The sequence below is a fragment of the Pocillopora verrucosa genome, chromosome 9, assembly GCF_036669915.1.
Source record: "Pocillopora verrucosa isolate sample1 chromosome 9, ASM3666991v2, whole genome shotgun sequence".
NCBI classification, from domain to species: domain Eukaryota; kingdom Metazoa; phylum Cnidaria; class Anthozoa; order Scleractinia; family Pocilloporidae; genus Pocillopora; species Pocillopora verrucosa.
The window spans coordinates 424,724-443,388 of NC_089320.1; the positions used below are offsets into that span (position 1 = coordinate 424,724).

Consider the following 18,665-nt stretch of genomic DNA (forward strand, 5'->3'; position numbering starts at 1 on the left):
GCGACCGCCCGTACTTCTGGGATATCCCGGGTAAATGGTGACATCGCGACTCCCAGCATTCCCTACGACCGTTTCAATATGGCGGGAGATATGACTCGTGGTCCGTCTAACTTCCCATAAAGTTGTTTCAAAAATATATTTTATAGTTGTCCTCATCGCACGAGGTAAGGTTTGTTTTGAGGTTATTTGCCTCCTGAGCCTTGATATGTAAGCGTATTTGGTAAAATTAACGACAAGTTTGCATTTACGAGATTTCAATCAACCTCGTGATAAAAAAGAAAAAAAACACCGGAAGCTGAAAGTGCAAAACTTTACTCTCGGTTACTTCCGTCCAAATCTTACTTTTTTAATCTTATGATATTGATTGGCCATCCCTCAATCAAAAAATATATATCCATAGTTGAAAATTGTTATGAATTGATGCAGAATGAGCTTGGATGTTTTTCATAACCTGAAAATAACGATTGTAGTAAGTGACTAAACCCTATTCAATTGTTTGTAATCAATCTGATTTTTTTCTAATCCATGTATCCATTTTCTTATTTTTTTTGTCAACCATTTGTTTTTCTATCAGGTAAGTCCAAGGGCTTCCTTAGGAAAAATTTATTTCTCATCGGCCGAAAATTGATCTTTAATAAAAAATAATAAAAAGATTTAAGATTTTCTCCTGTAAAACGTTTCGTAACCCTTTAACTCCTACAAGTGACCAAGACAGAATTTCTCCATACAATATCAATAGACAAGTGATGAGAATAAAGATAAATTTGATGATAATTAGTTGATCGAGTACTAAATTCTCTAAACTAACATTACAAAATTTGTATGGTGGTCAGTAAGGAGAATAACAGATTTGATCAGGGAGTTAAAGGGTTAATTGCATTAAACACTTAAAATGTATATTTCTCAGGTTGTAACTGATCTGGGCAGAATATTATTATCTGGAAAAATTGTACCATGGTGGACTGTGTGGGAGAAAATGGTAGCACACACTATCACTATGCAGCTCCAGGTTGGTATTCATGTTGATTTATCCAAAAATAATATTGTCCTCTCGGAACTCTGTTGGATAATGCTTATCAGTACATACCAGATGAGAGAATAGTGCTTTTTGCATGTGCTTATTGGCTAATTTGGAAGTGACTAGCTAGTAGTATCCATTTCTTAGCAGCTGAAAGGATATATAAAATGGCAAGTCAAGAATTTCATTTCCAACCATTTTTTGGCATAATGACAGAAATTAACTAATTTGTTGGTTTAAATGCTTCAACAATTGATCGCCTCAGGTCCTGTAGTGAGTGGAATTTTTCTTCGCTTCAGTTAATAATTCTTCATGTTTTCTTCAAATTTTGATCTTGGTGTATCTGATAATGATATCTTTGTATGATTATTTTAGGGAGGTACACTGGTCAGCCATCACTCATCACCCAACCACAGCTTTGCCATAATTGTAACAAAAATCAAGCTACAAAAATCCAGGAATTGAATTCATTTGAACCATCAAGAGAGGTGAAAGCTTCCTACCCATTAACACTATTCATAGACATTGGGATGTTTTGTCAAAATCATGACAAATTTTATTCATGATCAAGATTGGTTTTCAGTGTACAGGTGATGCTTTTTATAGGACTGTATAATAGGACTGTTTGAGCATCATGACTGTATACAATATATTGGACAGCGCACAGTTTTGCATACATTCTTATGTATACTACTGGGTTCAATTTCCATTTTCACGGAAAGAAAATTTGAAGTTGCATGACTGTGTATACATGTTTGAAATACTTTAAAGATAGTTTTATTTATAAACTTTCATCATGTGTTTGGTAATGTTAATCACATAACTTTTAACCGCTGGAACCAATTTTCTCACACTGGTACATTTTGTAGTCAAAAATGATTTCAGGCTAAAATGATTTAAAACTACCAATCATTTGATTTTTTTATTATGTTATATCATGGAACAGGGGGAAACATACAATTTTTCAAGAAGGATTGAAACATTTTGACCGGAAGTTCATTTTTAACTTCAGCAACCATAATATACTTAATTCAACAAATTTTTTTGCAGTCAGACTTCTTTTCAGAATTTGATGCTCATAAAAATCACCTGGATAAGAGGTACAAACTATGTAATTCCTGTCATAACACTGTTCAACATCACTTGAACCTTCAAGAAAAGGACCTGAAAACATTTGTACTTGGTACTCATCTGCAAAAGTCAAAATCAACTCCAACAAAATTAAAGGTAACAGGTTTAAGATTCTACTTTTAAAATAAAGTAGATGTTATTTACCAGGCAGGTGGCCCATATAGGGAAAAAAACTATGCTCATTAAGGCACTGTTTTCTTTCATATGGAGAGGCCTAGATTGGTGAAGAGTAAGAATAAGAGTCATTAATCCTGTTGACTGATGATCTAATTTTGAGTGTTTTAATCATTTTTTTTTTTTTAGCCTTTTCAGACATACTCACCAGAATCCAATATCATTGTGTTAGCTAAGCTGACTTGTGTTTTCCTTGCTGCACTGTTGGTGTTCTCAGATTCACCACATGCTAACCACAATAATTGTGGTAAGTGCAGTTAGAATGTTGTGGTTCAATTGTTTCCTTTGTTTCAAAGTTTTTCCAAACCAGTTTCAGTTCATTTTTCTTATCCTTTAATTAAATAAAATTAAATGAAGAAAAAAAATGACATGAAATTGCTTTTGATCACTAGTATTGTATCATATTATCAAATGTGGTGGAAAATTTTTAATAAAACCTGAATGGAAAGCTCTGATTGTAAAACTTCTTCACTAAATGAATAATGATTTACCTCAAGGCTTCCCATCTGACCAAAACTTTTGGTGATGGCAAAATTTTAAAAAATTCTAAATTTTACTGTTGTTTATCATCACCATTTTCTCAACACTTAGTGACTAGACTCAGTATTTTTTTCCTCACAGTATCACCCCTGAATCACACATTTAGGTCACAAGAATAAAGGAAATGATCACTGACTAACCAAGCTTTTGATTGTTCAACAAATTCTCCCAGTCAGAACCTTAGGAAATGTATAGAGAACAGTATGGATGTTAGGGTGAAAAGGGTAAAACTGGTCAATATTTTTTCCTTTTTCTTGAGGTGAATTCCTGAGCTATTGGAGCATCTCATTTGTGGCTAACCAAGACTTTTGGTCCAGTTTTCCACACAAGAATATGACAACAGCATCAGCATGTTTATTGTTGACTCAGTTATTTCAAGTAGCAATGAGGACTTCATGGCAGAAAAGCTTAGAATTAATGTTCTGTCTGTGTAGTAAGTAATATTTTACAAGTTGAACCTACTTGATAGAAATTAGTGTATACATGTTCCATTGCAATGTGTGGGACAGTTTCACATATCTCCCTCAAGGCATGAACATAGATAAGAAATAAGATATGGTAAAGCCTGCACGTGAGCAAAGTGGGTAACCAGCTGGAGCCCATTTTAGTTTCCTTGGCATGAAGCGACCAGGAGTATCACCAACCCCCTCTGGATGGGATGCCAGTCCACAAGGTTACCCCCACCCCCTTCGCAATTCACCGAGCTTCCCTAACAGTTTGACAGGTGCCATTTATACTCCTGGGCAGAGAGAGGCACTGTGAAAGTAGGGTTTTTCGTCCAAGAATACAACACATTGGCCATCATGTCTCTCATACATGTTAAACCACTGCCTTGCTAAAAATGGAAGCTAGGTGCCTCAGGAATGTAGGGGTTACTTCTGTGAGCCCCCTCATTTAGGTAACCATTAACATTGATTAACAAAAAAGCAAAGAGGGTGGGGTGGGGTGGAAAACACCCAAAAGAAATTGGTACAAATGATGCACACCCAAAAGACAACCAATTCAAAAAATGCACATAAACACTCAGATCCAACTGCAACATTCCCAGTGAGCCTTCACATATGACATTGACTACTGACCAGAATCATTTGGCAAACATGTGGAAAATGATGTTGTTTAACCCTTAATTAATAATGTATCTTGTCTTATTAGTGATTTGTTTTTTGAATAAATCTGTCAGTCTGTGGCTTATGCCAATAATACCTCTTATTCCATGCTGAGTTATCAATAAATATTTAATAATCAAAACTGATTTTTTAGGTCCAAGTGCAGTTTATGATCAGTGTACTTTTCAACAAAGTTAATTCAATGTAAATTTTTTAGGCTTAGCAAGGAGGAAGTACTTGCACATCTTGTTGTGTTGCTTGCTGACGAATTTCCTCATATTTTTTAAAAAAAAGAGCAGGTATTTGAAAAACAGATTATCTTGTAGTAGAGTTAATTATTCCCTGTTAATGAAAAAACAAGCAGTTAATCTGTGTGGGCATCTTTATTGAGGAAACAAGGAAGCCCTGAGGGCCTGAGGAAAGCCCCAGAGTGGAAGGGAGGGAGAAGAAACAACTGCAATGAATGAATGAACAAAGCAAAGTGATCACATGTCAAACAAATGTCAGTCAACAACTAGTCAGATGCTGCATGTAGGCTTGGGGCTAAATAAGTTGTTCCCAACCTCCAGCCAGGAATATGAATACTGATAACCTAATAACTATTTAAACGTAATATGAATTGAATTTGATTTGTTCAAGTAAGTGTTGCGCCTGCATCACGAGTGGCAAAACAGATGCAAGCCAGATACATTTTAACTTTTTACACATGTACTGAGGGGGGAAAATTAAATTTATGGCTGGGGAAAATTTTCCATTCCAGCCTCAACTTTGAAAATTGAAACAAAAAGAAGGAACATTTTAGTAGAACAGGAGGGCATGAAGATATTCTAAAGTCGTACGGCTCTTTATTCATTTTGAGGGCATTACTTTTGTAAACTATTTCGATGGGATTTTCTTCATTATTTTGGATGTGTTCATCTTTTCAGCTGGGTAATTACCTAAACGCTAAACATGCACTGATCCTTTTTTTTCAGATTTGGCATTTTGATTTTAGTCTCATGGACCTTACTTTCTGCTCTAAGATTCTGGTAAGTTCAAGGACGTAGTTAAACCATTATCCTGCGAAAAAGTTGCTCATCATAGTTAAACCATTATCCAGCGAAAAGGGTTCGTCGAGCCAAACCTGAGTGGCTCCTTTCATTTGATAAAATGACATCCATTTGACTACTTGCTATTTTTCCTGCTGTTATTAACGTCTCTAGGGTTGCCGCTTTTTATGTCGTACACTTAGCGAACAGTTAACTGAGTTAATAACTTGAAAATTTATGGATGTAGATGACGCCGCACGGTCTCCCTGAGTCCCTTCGCCCCGAAGTGTGGTTGCGTCGCCCCCAATTTGAAGTTGCTTCACCTCCAACTTTTGACCTTTCTGATTAACCAGAAATATATTGAAAGGATTTTAACTGTTAACTCTGAGAATGTATTAGACGTTTGACCACTGTGTTTTGTTTGGCTGGTGTGCCTCTATCAATATTCAACACTGAAATCAAAGCTAAAAGGAAAGGAGGTGTAAAGTCCGTTTTGTATTTCAACTTCTCAGGGAAGTTTTTTGGCGTAAGACTGACACCAGATGGCACACCAGAATGGCTGTGTTCTGTCTCATCCTGGACATGTGCTCTTTCTTATTTTCCCTCCTTTCATACGCAAGAGGCATGGTTAGAAGAAAAAAGAAAAGGTACTCAAGAAGTTTGGTAGACTTACATGTGGTCTGTTTTGACGCTGAGTTAAAGAGTTTCGCTGACAGACTAGAAGACTATGTCTCACATCGATTGCAACGGTGGTACCCGCTCACTTCGCCGACAAGCCAACTCGCCGCCTCTTTTAGTCAACTCGCCGGCAGTCGTCTTTGGTCGTTGTCGGCTGGTTGGTTAGTATTGTCGGAGAGTGGTATCAGCGACTTGTCATTTCGGCGAAGTGACCGGTCACCGTAACAACTCTGCGGCAATTTTTAAGGCGTTTGCCAGAGTATTTCTCTTTTTGGGTCAAAACTTTTGAATGTTTAATCTGCAAAACTACTTTTTTCTTTTCACGTTCATTTCCACGACTTGCGCAAATTACTTAACTGTGCCAGTCTTCTAAGGAAGTTGTAAGAAAAAAAAGTTGTGGGTTTTTTTGCGGCGTCAAAAACGGGCCACAGAATTGAGCCACAAACTGCATGGAAATGTTACGCAGTGTAACAGAAATTTAAGGTTTGCGTAAGAAATCTGTCGGAAACAAGTTACATTTATTTAATACCAAATTCCAGCTTAGTTCTAATTTGGTAACTAGAGTATTCGAAATGATAAGAAAAATTTAAAAAGTCTAAAAAGAAAGGCAAAAAATGGGTGGGCTTGGGTAATCTGCGTTTGGCTGAAAAATTTCTGGACTCAGGAACATACGAGATTGAGTTTAGGCATAATTACGTTACATTGTTTGAACGATTTCAGATGCCAATTTACACCAAGTCCATCCAGTGTCGAAAAACATCACACATCGGCAGTTGATTCAAATGCCATGGACACAAGTACATGCTCTGAGGTGAGATGTCTTTAAACACGCACAGGGATACAATTTTAATGGAGATATCTTGTTTACATAATAAGGAGCATTACGCTCGCATTTGTTATTACTTATGATCTATTGGAGAACAGACAGATGACGTCACCATTAACAACATTTTGCTTTATTGCTAGTTAAGACAAAGAGATCCCATGTTGCCGTGGGTCTGTTCAGTAACTGATCACAGGAGACGTCAAAATGTGGAAAAATCATCAGTGACACACTCAGCCGGTCCTTGTGTGCCACTCCTTTGTTACTATCCCATTTTGAAGTCATCTGTGATCTATTAGCGGAGCTCTCAGAGCGTAGCCCCATAATTATACAAAATAGTAGTAACCCATCAAGCCGAAAAAATTTGGATGTATGACCGTACGACCGTACAAGGTGCTACTTTTAACATGCGTGGTCAACTGTACCGCGGGCACGCCAACGTCACGGCTTTGTTTAGAAGTCCAGTGGTCAGTGCACTGGGCTCCGAGTCGGACGACCCGGGTTCTAGTCCTGGCCGGGCAAGGCGTTGTGCCCTTGAGACGTGCGGGAAAAAAAATGCGAGCTCCACTTTTAGGCTTGGCTAAATCTATATACTACAGAACAGACGCACGGTAACGTGGATCTATTTGTTAAACAGAGTGTGGGTTCCATATATATGAAATAATTTTGTATCAATAAACGGTGACCTTTTAACCGGCTCTTTCCGTTGAAATCGTCAATTTGTCAAACGGATTCCATTTCGCCGCATATTTCGTAGGTTTGATGTATGGCTCTTCAGTGTTACAAGTGGCTAGAACTTGCTGTATGTTCTTGTTAATTCGCAGAGTACACCCTCTCATCGTAAAACATCAACAGAATTAGATCACAACCTGAATGGCCTGTCATTAGGTTTACCCACTAAGAGAAAGAATGGCTACAGGAACCCGTTGTCACCAGGGAATTTTGGAACAGGTAAAATAAAAAACCTTTCACTTCATATTGCTTCGTCAGGCACATTCGTTAACTAAATCATGATCACACATTCTTTAATCAGGCTTATTTCTCACACAACTCCAAGTTGAGACGAATTCTCATTCTCCTCCTCGACCGATGTTTTTTTTTATCACATTACCCGTACGTCCCCGTCCCTCCCCCGCCCAGTAAAAGGGCCGTAGGCGAAGGCGCGAGCAGAGCCTGCAATAGCCGTACGGTCATCCCTGATGCGAGCAGCGACGTTCATCTGAAAAAAAAGCGACGTTCATCTGAAAAAAAATGCCTATTAACTGAGTTTGGTCGGGCCGAATGGTTAGATATTTGGCTCTCAATCGTGAGGTGTGGACCTCACTGTGTTTGGTCCGTACCTCATGGTCTTGGGCTTAAAACTTTTTTCCCTTCTTGCCCTCCTACTTAGTCAATAAGGACTTATTTTTCTTGTAGCCTATTGCGACTAGTATCGTAAAACGCCATTGTAACGTCGAAGAACATTCTGATTGGTACTTTGAGATCATTTATAGGGGTCATTAAATTTGTTAAGATTAGAGGCCTGGACCCGCTGCGCACATGAGCTGTGTGATTGGTTAATTTCTGTGAAATACTTAAATTTCTTTTAGATTTCATACATAGAACAATGGAATCTCGTCGTCTCGAAACCTTGTTCCTGTCATTTGTAGCCTTGACCACGCCCCTTAGAGTGGACTATCATCGTTGCGTCCCTAAACTTCATCCTGGCACTCTCGAACCAGGTGTATCTTCGGCCATTATTGTTTGTTCTTAATTTTTTTTTTATTATTTTCTCAAAAGATTACGCGACAACATTACAGATTTGAGTGGTCACGGTCCTTTTTGAGGCTAATTTTTTTCCAGTTCATGATCTAGAATCCTTTAGGATCTCATAGTTCGCCATCATAACGAACTCATATCTGGTAGTGTCTTTCAAGTTAAGGTAGTTTCGCATGGCGCAACAAATATACCAAATATTTAGAGGTAACTTACTTAAGAAATGTGAAATGTTATTTGCAACACGGCAGGTATGAGAATGATAATTGACTAAGGCCATTGGAAATTTCTGCTAACAGTCCTATAAAAGTCTTCATTTAACGGCTTGTAATAGTCACGCAATAATGTCGCGACGTCTTCGTTCACGTGAGGGTGTGGTCGACCCTTGTCTTTTGACAAGCATCCAGATTTGGTTGGTTCACCGTTTGTTTGAGTGGGTGGAACTAAACACGGGAAACCCTTAGTTTCGTTGAAGTAGAATAACTTTTCATCAATGAATGGTTTTAGTCCCAAGAATTTCTCTACCAATTTCAATTCTGGGACGGGGTTTTTGATAAGTTCTTCGCCATTTACGAAGAGAATTTGCTCTAGAGGAAAATATTTCAACCAGTTTTTTAGATGAGTTATGTAGACGCCAGTTTGGACTATTTTGCTATATTTTAGCACTGTGCCATTTTTGGTGACGTATTCCTCGAATGGTCTGATCTTGCCCTGATATTTATCGAAGATTTGCGCGTAATCTGAAATCGCACGCACAGTCGGGTCACGAACTATCACCAACAGCTTAACATCCGGGGACATGTTGTAAATCAGACGAGGAGCATCTTGAGTAACATAATAGGCTGGTGTTTTCTCAATTGTGATTTCATTTTTCAAAGACTTAGGCATTTGATTTCTGTACCACTCCAAGCCTCGCTTATAGTTGTCTTGTTCGTCAAAGAAATGCAGTTCTCGTGAACAAGCTCGCACGCTGGGATGACGCGCAAGAGAATCCAAAAGTGCTCTTGTTCCTCCTTTTCGTATTCCAATGATAAGAGCATTTGGAAGTCTTTTTTGTTGCAACTCCGTTTCGCTTTCGTTTCCTTCATTGGTCATCACATAGTTTGAAAGCCCGCTCAGTTGTGATCCTGTGTTACCTTCGATTTGGTGACTGGCGGTTTCGTCGTCTGCTAGCTTTTGTTGTAAGTTTTTTTCGTTTTCTGTGATCGAATCAAAGATGATTGTGTCATCTGTATCTTGAATCGCGTTTTCAGTTTGCCCCAATGATTCCGGTGTATTTATTGCAAACACTTTCTCATAAGGAATTTCGTAGTTTTTCGTGAGCTCTCTGACTGGTATTATTTGACCGTAGAATAAACAGTACATAAACGTTGTTACGAGGAACAGAAGCGCGCTACAAAAGTATCTCTGTCGGCATGATCGCATCATTGTTCTGTTTTCATCAGTGTAATATTCCTCCCCAAGTCTTCTGAAAGTATCACCTCGTGATATAAGTTGTCTGCACAGGCCGTTTATACAAGCTATCCAGTTAGTTCCTGTTTGAAACTGAGTAAGCAAAAATACGATACACTTCAAGAGGTTAGAAACTGATAAAATTTAGCTCTAAGAAACCGCTTTTGTTCTGTTATTTGAAATTATTGGAGACGGATTATTTGAAACATTTCGTTTTCCAACTGGTATTTCCGTTGACGTTCTCGACATTGCTGATTCTAGCGGTTTGCAATACGTTTGCACAAAAGGAACAACATTTTCATTTAAATATATCATATTCAAGCTTGGTAATGTGTGAAACAGGGTATCTCTAGAAATTGCGAGAAAAAAAGTCCTTAGAAATTCCGTAGAGGACTTTAATGTCTAGAATTAAAACTTCCCATGGGAATGGTCCTAGATTGCATTCCTGTCAAAACCGAGTTACGTTTGGTGATGACTGAAAACATGTCCTCTCACTAGCTATCGAGTATGCCTCACTGCTTGAAATTTGAAGCGAATCTATTGCTCTGATTGGTTAGCTGAGCAGGTAAGATGCCACGCGGCATTTTCCACTGTGATCTCGCAAAAGAGTTAAAAAAGAGCTTGTAGCCGGTTAAGATCGTAACTTCAAGGGAACCTTTTTCTTAAAAGAAAGTTTTCTAGCAGTTTCGGCAGCAACCAAGTCACAATAAGGCCCTTAAACAATCAAGTTTCATGAATTTTTTCAGTAATTCTTTAGCGTATTATTTTCGCTTTTGAAAATACCATATTGACAAAACTTGGTTGGTCAACAACGCTTGACTTCTGGGCGCGTTCTTTTCCTTACTGAACTAAGGCGACGTCTTGGGTCAAAAATATAAGCGAAAAGAAGAAAAGAGAACTTGAGAAATGTCTATCCGTATTGTACTCACACCCGGTCCATAATGCGCTTATCTTCATTTGCATCAAATTATCTATTTCTCTGTAACATTTTAATCAAGTTCTAAGCAGTGAATAAATATCTAACGTTTACGAAGATATTTCGCTGATGATCAAATATATTTGGACACAAAATATAATATTAAGATTTCAGCAATTTTGCTCACATTCAATTACGTTGTTTTCCGACTTAATTTTTTATTTCTTCATCATGTCATTATTTGTTGCATATTAAATAAATCCTGTAATATGTATGTAAAATGTCAAGTTATTATATTTTCACATTGATTTCAATATAAATGACAGTTTTACTCTGAGAGAATTCTCAGTTGTGCTGGGATAGGAAACTTTTGAAGGTCTCAAATCGATGAAGCCACGGTCTCACTGAACTTTCGCGATCCTAGCATATTGAATGACATGAAAACGATAAAAGCAAAGAAAAATGCAAGCAATAAACAAAAGGGTTCCCTATGCTTGCGCAGAAGCTCAAGCATAGGGGAATTAAACGTTTGAAACTCAGCTAAACTTGAACGACAATGAAAATGAACTTGAAACTTGAAAGAAGAAGCATCAGTGTAGACATAGACAAACATCGTAATTAAAATAATCCATACAGAATAGATGAAATCAGAAGTTTGTGAAGAATCGGTGTCAGCCCTACCTTTGCAGGCTTGTGAAGTTGGTGGAGCTTTTTCTGAATCAGTAAGCTGTTGATCTCGCGAAAGTGTCCCTTCTTTAAAAGCAGTTTGTCATAGTTTTTTGAACATGAAAAAAATATCAAGGAATTTTAAATTGACCCATTAAGTCGATGAGCTTGCACCTTGGCCTGAATGAACAGTTTGAAAATATGATTCTCTTGATTAAATTTAAAGTTGGTAAAAAAGTTTCGACGTGAGATATATTGGTCAATCCCGCCCGCTGCTTCTTTGGTAAACTCGCACAAGAGTTTTCAGCCGTAATGCACTGTGTGTGGGGCTGAAAAGACACTTTTACATACATTACTTTATACAGGTTTAAAAACGCTTATTTAATTTTGGCGTTGCCAGGGATTTCTTCGCATGTTCGTGTGGAACTTAAAGGGCAAACACTCTTTTGCTTAGTGAAGCTTAAAAACAGATCATATAAATCTGATTTACATTTTAGTGTTTACTTATGGTATCGAGTTCCTTATTGAAAAAAAAAAGTAGATAATCAGATGAAGGGTTAGGATTAACTTTTGCAGATCAAACCAGAGTTGTTGAAGGGGTTTTTTTTGAAAAAAAAATGGTTAAAAGAAAAAAATAATAACACTTCTATCTGTGCTGAAGAAATCACTACAAACTCCTGCATAAGTAACTCAATAGGGGGCACTGCTCTTTCTGAAAATATATATTTCTTTCCTATTCATTTATTCCTAAACTCATTGATACATTTTTTAGTAAAGTCCATAATTACCAAGGCAAGGAATTTATTTTTTTGTCCAGAGGTTCTTTCTAATCAAAGTTTTCACGGCAGGAGTCTAATACTATACCAATCAATTGTTTATGAGAGAGATGATAACTGCCCAATGAGCTATGTTGCACCATTTAGAATATCAGTTTCAATTTCTGAGAGTTGTTGGTTGCTCTATGGTGTCTTTTTTTGTGATAAAAATTAGTTATTAATTTATTACAAAGTATTGTCAGTAAAGAAATAATCTGTACTTGATGAACATTCTTGGATCGTCCATTTAACGTGGCAAGTTACCACAGCAACAAAATAGCCTATCAAAATAACGGTCTTTTATATCTCCTAGTACGTGCGCCATGATTAGTCAATGTAGCGAGCCTTATTTCACTGTGCGGCCCACTAAACCGAGAAGTTTGTTTGAATTGATATCCTTCCCCTCTATATGAACCCAGAAACATGAAAAATTTCTAACTTATCTCATTTTCTCGGTCTTCTCGGTAACTTTCGTATGAAATGAGCGAGCGACAATACGAGCGAAAAAAACTCGGTCCGTAACTTACCGTACGGACTAAGAAAACGAGGTATATTAGTAGTAAGTGGTACTGTGACATGTCGCTATAACCTGATGTCTAGTGCTAATTTGGCGAAGTCTCTGATGTTCATAATCCCCTAAGAGTTTGACGGAAAAAGCGAACGGACCCATAACAATAAAAAAAATTAAGTCCGATTCGTTAGGGTTCCCAGATAGGAAAACGCCTGAAGCAGATCATCCCCGTATAATTTCAGGATTCATTTCAAGATAATGCTCGTAGTTGAAGAATCAAACACTCAAGAAAAGTCTACAAAGTTCAAGCGCGAAGAGGGAGAATTCCCTTGTGATATGGGCTTTTAACTGAATTTTAATCAGCATGGCAAAGCTGGCCTGTTTTTTAGACGCAGCACAGCTGCAAGGTTTGTCCTAAATTTCTCGCTGCGTGATGCCTCAAGGCGCGCAGAAGCACCAGCTGTGTAGGCTAGATTTTGATTTAAGCCTTTTTTTATTTCCATAAAGGTTTCTTCTGGAGTCAAATTTTGAGCAACAATTCAGAGGAGACACCTTTGGTATCCATGCAACAAAGGCCCCTCATCGTTCCTGCAACGTTGCATTTTTCTGGACTCCGTGACAGATCTCCAGCAGCCCGAACCTTAGAAACACAAAGTGGTAAGGGAGTATAAATAATCTCTAAATTTGTTTGGTGCTACTGGGCCATTTTCCCCGAAATTTTTAGAAGTGGGCAGTCTCGGAAAACTTTTCACTTCTTAATCGAAATAACGAAACGAAACATATGACAAATGAATGGTTTTTGAGCTAAGACCCGCATTATTATACCTCAGAGCTACGATTTGAAATTTGGCTTTGGGCCCATTATGTCAGGGAGACTTTCACGAAAAGGGCCCTGATTTTTAACCCTCATGTCTTTCTGACGGAAAGTCTTCGAGTGGAATCCAATTTCTAACTTCGCTAAGCGCTCTTGGCTAAACGAATAATATTGTTCTTCATTCGACGACCCAAACTTTACCAACTCTTAATCTTAGTTTATAGTCGCTTTTTAAATTACATTATTTTAGGTAGTTGTGGCGTTTTTGGTCAGACTCAAAAGGCAACTTTGTTCCCAGGTTCCCCTCTCTTTCGTTCTTAGAAAGATCCTGAGAACGAGGTTGTCATCCATGCGGATAATCGTTTAGTGAAATAGTAAGTCTTAGCAGAGGAAGTGATCCCTTGAATTTAGCTCGAGAGTTTGTCACCAGGAAGTTTCAGTATCCCTGGCCTTACATTTACCTGATTTGCTTTTTCGGTAGACTTCTTGTAGATATTCAGGGGCTGGGGGCCGGGTGGGTGGGAGGTTAAGAGTGACGTCAGGGACGGGTGAATGGGGAATTTTTTTTGCGGTGAGAGAATTCTAAGTTTTTACTGTGTCCTTTTCAGTTGCTCGCTCTGGTGGTAACTCCTACACTATCTCCTCGGATGAGGACTCCGAGTCTGAATCAGACACAAAAGATGAGAACTTTCAGCGGGTAAGAAACCAGTCTGGCAACGAATTCGCGGAGTTGAAAGCACTTTCCTCTTTAATATGTTTGCAAACAAGTCTTCTTAGCCTCTCTGTTGGTTGGAAATTCCTTAGCCTGTACCCCGTCATGTCGAGGCTAGCAACGCGAATTTGCGCCCATGTAAAATTAACAATCATGCCCTTAATTTATAACAGAGGTCCATTATTAATATGTCTACGTGATGATGATCTAACGCGTTTTAAAACAAGTTTACATCCTTTCAACAGAATTCACATCTAATGAATGACAGAAAGTCAAAATCAAAGCAAATCCCAAGAAGGACCAAACGTCAGACTTCTTCCTCGAAGATAATAATGACACCAATTACTAGGAGTTTGTTACTCCTTGCAAGCTTATTGTTAAACGCGTATTTTATAGTATCATTCACCGACTGGCCCCAGCGAATTCTGTTGTCACTTAGAAAGGTTTCAGGAACAAGTAAATAAATCAAAAAAATATTTTTTTAAGAAGGCGAGGACATTAGTCAGTCTCTGTAAATTAATCTCCTTTATTTAATGTTTTTGTTATCATTAATAAAATACAAGTGAATACAGAATATCAGCATGTTATCAGCCTGATTTTTTTCTTGAAAGGAGGCGGACGACATTAAGATCTTTCTCTGTAGTTGAAAGTCGACACAAAGCTCGTGCGTCGATCAATTCTTTTCTCTCAAATTATTAAAGGCAGAGCCTGAATTGGACAATGACTTTTTCCTGTACGTTTCTGTACAGAGCCTTCACTAATCTTCATCAGATGAAAATTGGAAATCCTCTACAATGTCTTCCACGTCTGCATCCATAGTTATGTTCATCGTGTGTGAAGTGTTTTCAGAAGTAGTTTTATTAACAGCCTTCCGTATCTTCGTTTTATCTTTCTCTTGTTCCTTCTTATTTTCAGAGCTCTGATGCTTTCTCTTCCTCTTTGACGCCGCTTTTGTTTCTTCCCCGTCAGATGTTTCCTCGTTCTCTCCATTTCCAGTTTCTATTTCCCTATCCTACAAAACAATCGAGTGAATTTGAGATTATCACATCCAACTTACTACAGGCTACTTAATTAAGAAGAGTTTTCAGAAGCTATCCTAGGTAATTACAGAAGGTGTGGCCTGGTAATTAGCCTGCTCGATTACGGACCGAGAGATCCGAGTTCTACTCTTAAACGTCATCATTAAGTTGTGTTTTTGGGCATTTGGAGAAGACAATTGGCCTTCCTGGTATTCCAGTGCCTCTCTCAACTTTTAAGTTTAAACTACTACCATGCTAAACACTGTTATTACAGTCGAAATTTTAGCACATTTAAGACAATTTTCGAAAGGTTAGGTAACTCATTGACATTTGAAAAGAAATCAGTTTTTAGACTGTAAACAGTCCATTCTTTTCGGAAGTCCGTAGCGCAAGTAAAACAGAAAAATTGGCAAAAAAAATTGATGTTGGCGCGCGGCGCGGAACTTTGGGATTGAGGCGCCTCACTCCCAAAGTTCCGCACTGCGCGCTAACATAATTTTCTCGCTGACTCCACCCTTTTTGAAAGTTTACGTCACTGCGCCTTACCTCTTGCTGTATGGACGGTTTCATTGTCTTCCAAGTCTTGTAAAACTTCACAATACTATTTGGCTGTTGTCTGTATTGAGCCGTCCATCTTTCCTGTGGAAAAAAAGCAAACAGCGTTTCAACAGCATTATTCAGAGCGTTTTGTGACATCCACAATTGATCGAAAATACAGCGCAGTTATTCCAGAAAGTACAGAGAGCAAAATACATAGGGATACCGTCAGCTTACAGCTAGTTTAGTCCGCTTGCCATGAAACTTTCTCTACAATGGCTCAGAAACTTACCACTTCCTCCAAATCTTTAGGACTAAAAGACACTTTAGATCGTCGGTTTGTTACTTCCGTGGAAGTCTCCTCAATCTGGTAAAAAGGACGACAAAAATTTGAACCGATTCCTGTTATAAAACTGCACAATGAGGCAGAATTGGAAGGTGTACTTAACTATTACCTTGTCAACGAGTTGCTTGAACTGCTTCCGGTATTTTGGAACGCTTGTTGTCTTAATAAACTTTCTTAGCTGCGAAAGGAGAGTAAATAGCGTTGTCATGGCCATACAAAGCAGTTTTCATTATAGTGTTGTAAGTAATCCGAGATCGCATTGATTTTGCTTCACCCGTGCTCCGTGATTGGTCCGGAAAATATGCCCCACTCTTTCTACCAATCGGATGCAAAACTGAAACCACTCACGTCTTGTTCGCCCGCGTTTCCGCGCATTTTACGGAGCGGGGTTGTTTTTACTTTGAGTTCTCATTGACACCTGCAGGTATTTTCCCTTGTTCTGATTCGCCGTTTTGATTACTTTGACTTTGGTTTTACGACAATCGAATACCGCTATATACCACAAAATTGGAATTACTTACCCTTAACACGGCAGGGAGGGCAACTTCTGGGAATGCTATCGAGTGCGCATGTATAGAAAAGAACTCTAACAGCAATTCAAAGATATGGTCCATAACTGCATCCTGAGAAGAAAAAAGCCTGTGTGATTAAAGGTGACACACATGAGGCAGTCGTCAAATCTATGCTAATAAAAGGGAAACGGAAACTACTCATGCGCAGTATAAGGGAAGACGTCGACACCATTGGTTCGTGATCACATGATACGGGGAGGTAAAACTGACTCATTTGCCAAAAGTAGCGAGGAAAGTTCTGATTCACATGCACTGTTGGTAGAATAGTCCTTAAGAAAGACAACATCTCCAGAGCTGTCACAGCAAACGAACCGTGTGTTGTAATGATGAACGCAACCACATTTAACAACACAACACCACGCTCTTCACCATCTTCAGGGTTAAACATTTACGCTGTGCTGAGCCCTACATTTTATCTGTGCCTCGTCATTTACGATGCGATCATCGCCGTGGCGACAACTCTGGCAAATTTTCTCCTGCTCGTTGTAATCTACCGCGATCCTTTCCGTTGCCTGAGAACTCCGACAACTTTTCTGATCGCAAATCTCGGGGTGGCTGATTTCTTTGTTGGAGCTCTCATGGGATTCGGTCGCACGGTGGAAATGTATTTCCTCTACAAAGGACACCGAGAGCCCCCGTATCTAAATACTTTCCAATATTTCATAGGAGTACTGGCTATGTTTGCGGCAGTTTGTTCCATAATAGCGATGTCTTGGGATCGTTTTGTAGCAGTAACAGACCACATTAACTACAAGAACAGGATAACAGTTAAGAGAGTGAAATTGTACATTCTGTTTATTTGGTTAAATGCGTCATTTATGGCCGTTTTACCCGCCGCTGGTGTCAAAAAAATAACTTTCCTCTACGCATACAGTTACTCGCATGTGTTTCTTCCTGCAATCCTCCTGACAGTCGCCTACGTTGTGGTTTTCAGGACGTTGTCTCAAAAACTACAAACTTTTAACCGACGAGTGTGTGCAGGAAACTCGACGAACGAAACGCGGAGGAACTTTCAACGAGAGAAAAAGCTGGTGTTAGCCATCTTCCTTGTGTTAGTCGTGTTCTATACTTGCTTTTTTCCGTTTGTTGTCAAGGTACACTTGTGGTTCTTCTGTTCACAATGTGAAACCTCCGCTGCTTTCATAACATACCACTTCATAACAAATGATATTTTATCACTTTCTTCGCTAATCGATCCTTTTATCTATGCCTGGCGACTGCAAAGCTTCCGTAAGACGTTCCTTACAGTGTTGGGCTTGAGACAACGCATTACTGATGAACGGCCTGTTTAAAAAACATATCAATGTGCACGGATCGTGTTTGGAAAAAAGAGGAAGGATACGTTTTCATATTGCGCAATATCACATATCCTTTATCGTCATCTCGACAAAACATAGCAAAAATGACAAAAAGTGTCTTTCAAAAGCATAGCGCAAAAAAAATCTGAGCCTTTCCAAACCTTTCGAGTTTTGAGATTTTAAGATGAAGTCCTACACCTTGGATAAGGACTTTTCAATCTGTTTGAAAAAGTTGCAATAAATACATCTAAAATAGTTGAGTATACTTCTTCTGGTCAAAAGTCGCACGAAATTATTTCTTTGCTCTGTTTCAGATTTTCACATTATTGAACAAACCCAGAAAGATGTCCATACTGTTTTCTCATAATTTTCTCATTTAAATGCAAGTAACGTCCTTTAGCAAAAAGTGGTTTTAAGTTAACGAATGCACAACAAATCATTCTTTGGGGAATAATTCCGTAAATTTGAGCTTTCAGAAATAGGATCAGAGTATTGGAAAAAAGTAGTTTATTTTTAAGACCTACACAAAAGTAGCATAAAAAAAATGCATGCAACCAAAACTTGAATTAAACGACTTTAATCAGGTGTATTTGCCGAAAGGTCAGTTCGTTGACAGATCTAATTCAACGGCCTGGTACAAAGAGTTTTTCTAGTCCGTTCATAATTGTCCTCAATATTAATTTTTGGCCATTTCCTATCTCTGAAGTAGGTTATATTTGCACTCCAACAATAGCAATTTAGATTAAAAAATAAC

General features: G+C 38.4%; 4 protein-coding genes across 4 annotated transcripts in view; 2 read left to right on the forward strand and 2 right to left on the reverse strand.

Annotated features, from left to right (window-relative positions):
• Positions 1 to 62: 62 nt before the first annotated feature.
• On the forward strand, positions 63 to 14,639 carry LOC131788661 (transmembrane protein 201). Its single transcript, XM_059105742.2, has 14 exons — positions 63 to 164; positions 908 to 1,009; positions 1,394 to 1,506; positions 2,069 to 2,245; positions 2,453 to 2,570; positions 3,123 to 3,296; positions 4,187 to 4,268; positions 4,944 to 4,997; positions 5,510 to 5,644; positions 6,396 to 6,486; positions 7,323 to 7,449; positions 13,121 to 13,270; positions 14,036 to 14,124; positions 14,385 to 14,639. The coding sequence occupies exons 2-14, from the start codon at positions 955 to 957 to the stop codon at positions 14,601 to 14,603; spliced, it is 1,584 nt and encodes a 527-aa protein (XP_058961725.2). The 5' UTR covers positions 63 to 164; positions 908 to 954; the 3' UTR covers positions 14,604 to 14,639.
• LOC131788659 (heparan sulfate glucosamine 3-O-sulfotransferase 1-like) lies at positions 6,512 to 11,600 on the reverse strand. Its single transcript, XM_059105740.2, has 2 exons — positions 11,303 to 11,600; positions 6,512 to 9,798 (listed from the first exon to the last, which is right to left on the reverse strand). The coding sequence occupies exon 2, from the start codon at positions 9,679 to 9,681 to the stop codon at positions 8,524 to 8,526; it is 1,158 nt and encodes a 385-aa protein (XP_058961723.2). The 5' UTR covers positions 9,682 to 9,798; positions 11,303 to 11,600; the 3' UTR covers positions 6,512 to 8,523.
• The window catches only part of LOC131788693 (nucleolar complex protein 2 homolog), a 15,648-nt gene continuing 11,448 nt past the window's right edge, over positions 14,466 to 18,665 (reverse strand). The window contains exons 14-18 of the mRNA XM_059105781.2: positions 16,563 to 16,664; positions 16,151 to 16,219; positions 15,988 to 16,062; positions 15,705 to 15,797; positions 14,466 to 15,151 (exon numbers count right to left, since the gene is read on the reverse strand). Of these exons, the coding sequence (XP_058961764.2) occupies positions 14,897 to 15,151; positions 15,705 to 15,797; positions 15,988 to 16,062; positions 16,151 to 16,219; positions 16,563 to 16,664 (594 nt within the window). The 3' untranslated portion in view covers positions 14,466 to 14,896. The remainder of the gene's footprint in view (positions 15,152 to 15,704; positions 15,798 to 15,987; positions 16,063 to 16,150; positions 16,220 to 16,562; positions 16,665 to 18,665) is intronic.
• LOC131788660 (melanocortin receptor 5-like) lies at positions 16,856 to 18,169 on the forward strand. Its single transcript, XM_059105741.2, has one exon. The coding sequence runs from the start codon at positions 16,937 to 16,939 to the stop codon at positions 17,903 to 17,905; it is 969 nt and encodes a 322-aa protein (XP_058961724.2). The 5' UTR covers positions 16,856 to 16,936; the 3' UTR covers positions 17,906 to 18,169.

What these genes read in the sequence shown, in the direction of transcription:
- LOC131788661 (XM_059105742.2), top strand. Translation starts at nt 955, where the DNA reads ATGGTGGACTGTGTGGGAGAAAATGGTAGCACACACTATCACTATGCA. An exon ending in CAACTCCAACAAAATTAAAG is followed by an intron (nt 2,246 to 2,452) that starts GTAACAGGTTTA and finishes TTTTTTTTTTAG; the next exon opens with CCTTTTCAGACATACTCACC. An exon ending in AACCTTAGAAACACAAAGTG is followed by an intron (nt 13,271 to 14,035) that starts GTAAGGGAGTAT and finishes TGTCCTTTTCAG; the next exon opens with TTGCTCGCTCTGGTGGTAAC.
- LOC131788659 (XM_059105740.2), bottom strand. Translation starts at nt 9,681, where the DNA reads ATGATGCGATCATGCCGACAGAGATACTTTTGTAGCGCGCTTCTGTTC.
- LOC131788660 (XM_059105741.2), top strand. Translation starts at nt 16,937, where the DNA reads ATGATGAACGCAACCACATTTAACAACACAACACCACGCTCTTCACCA.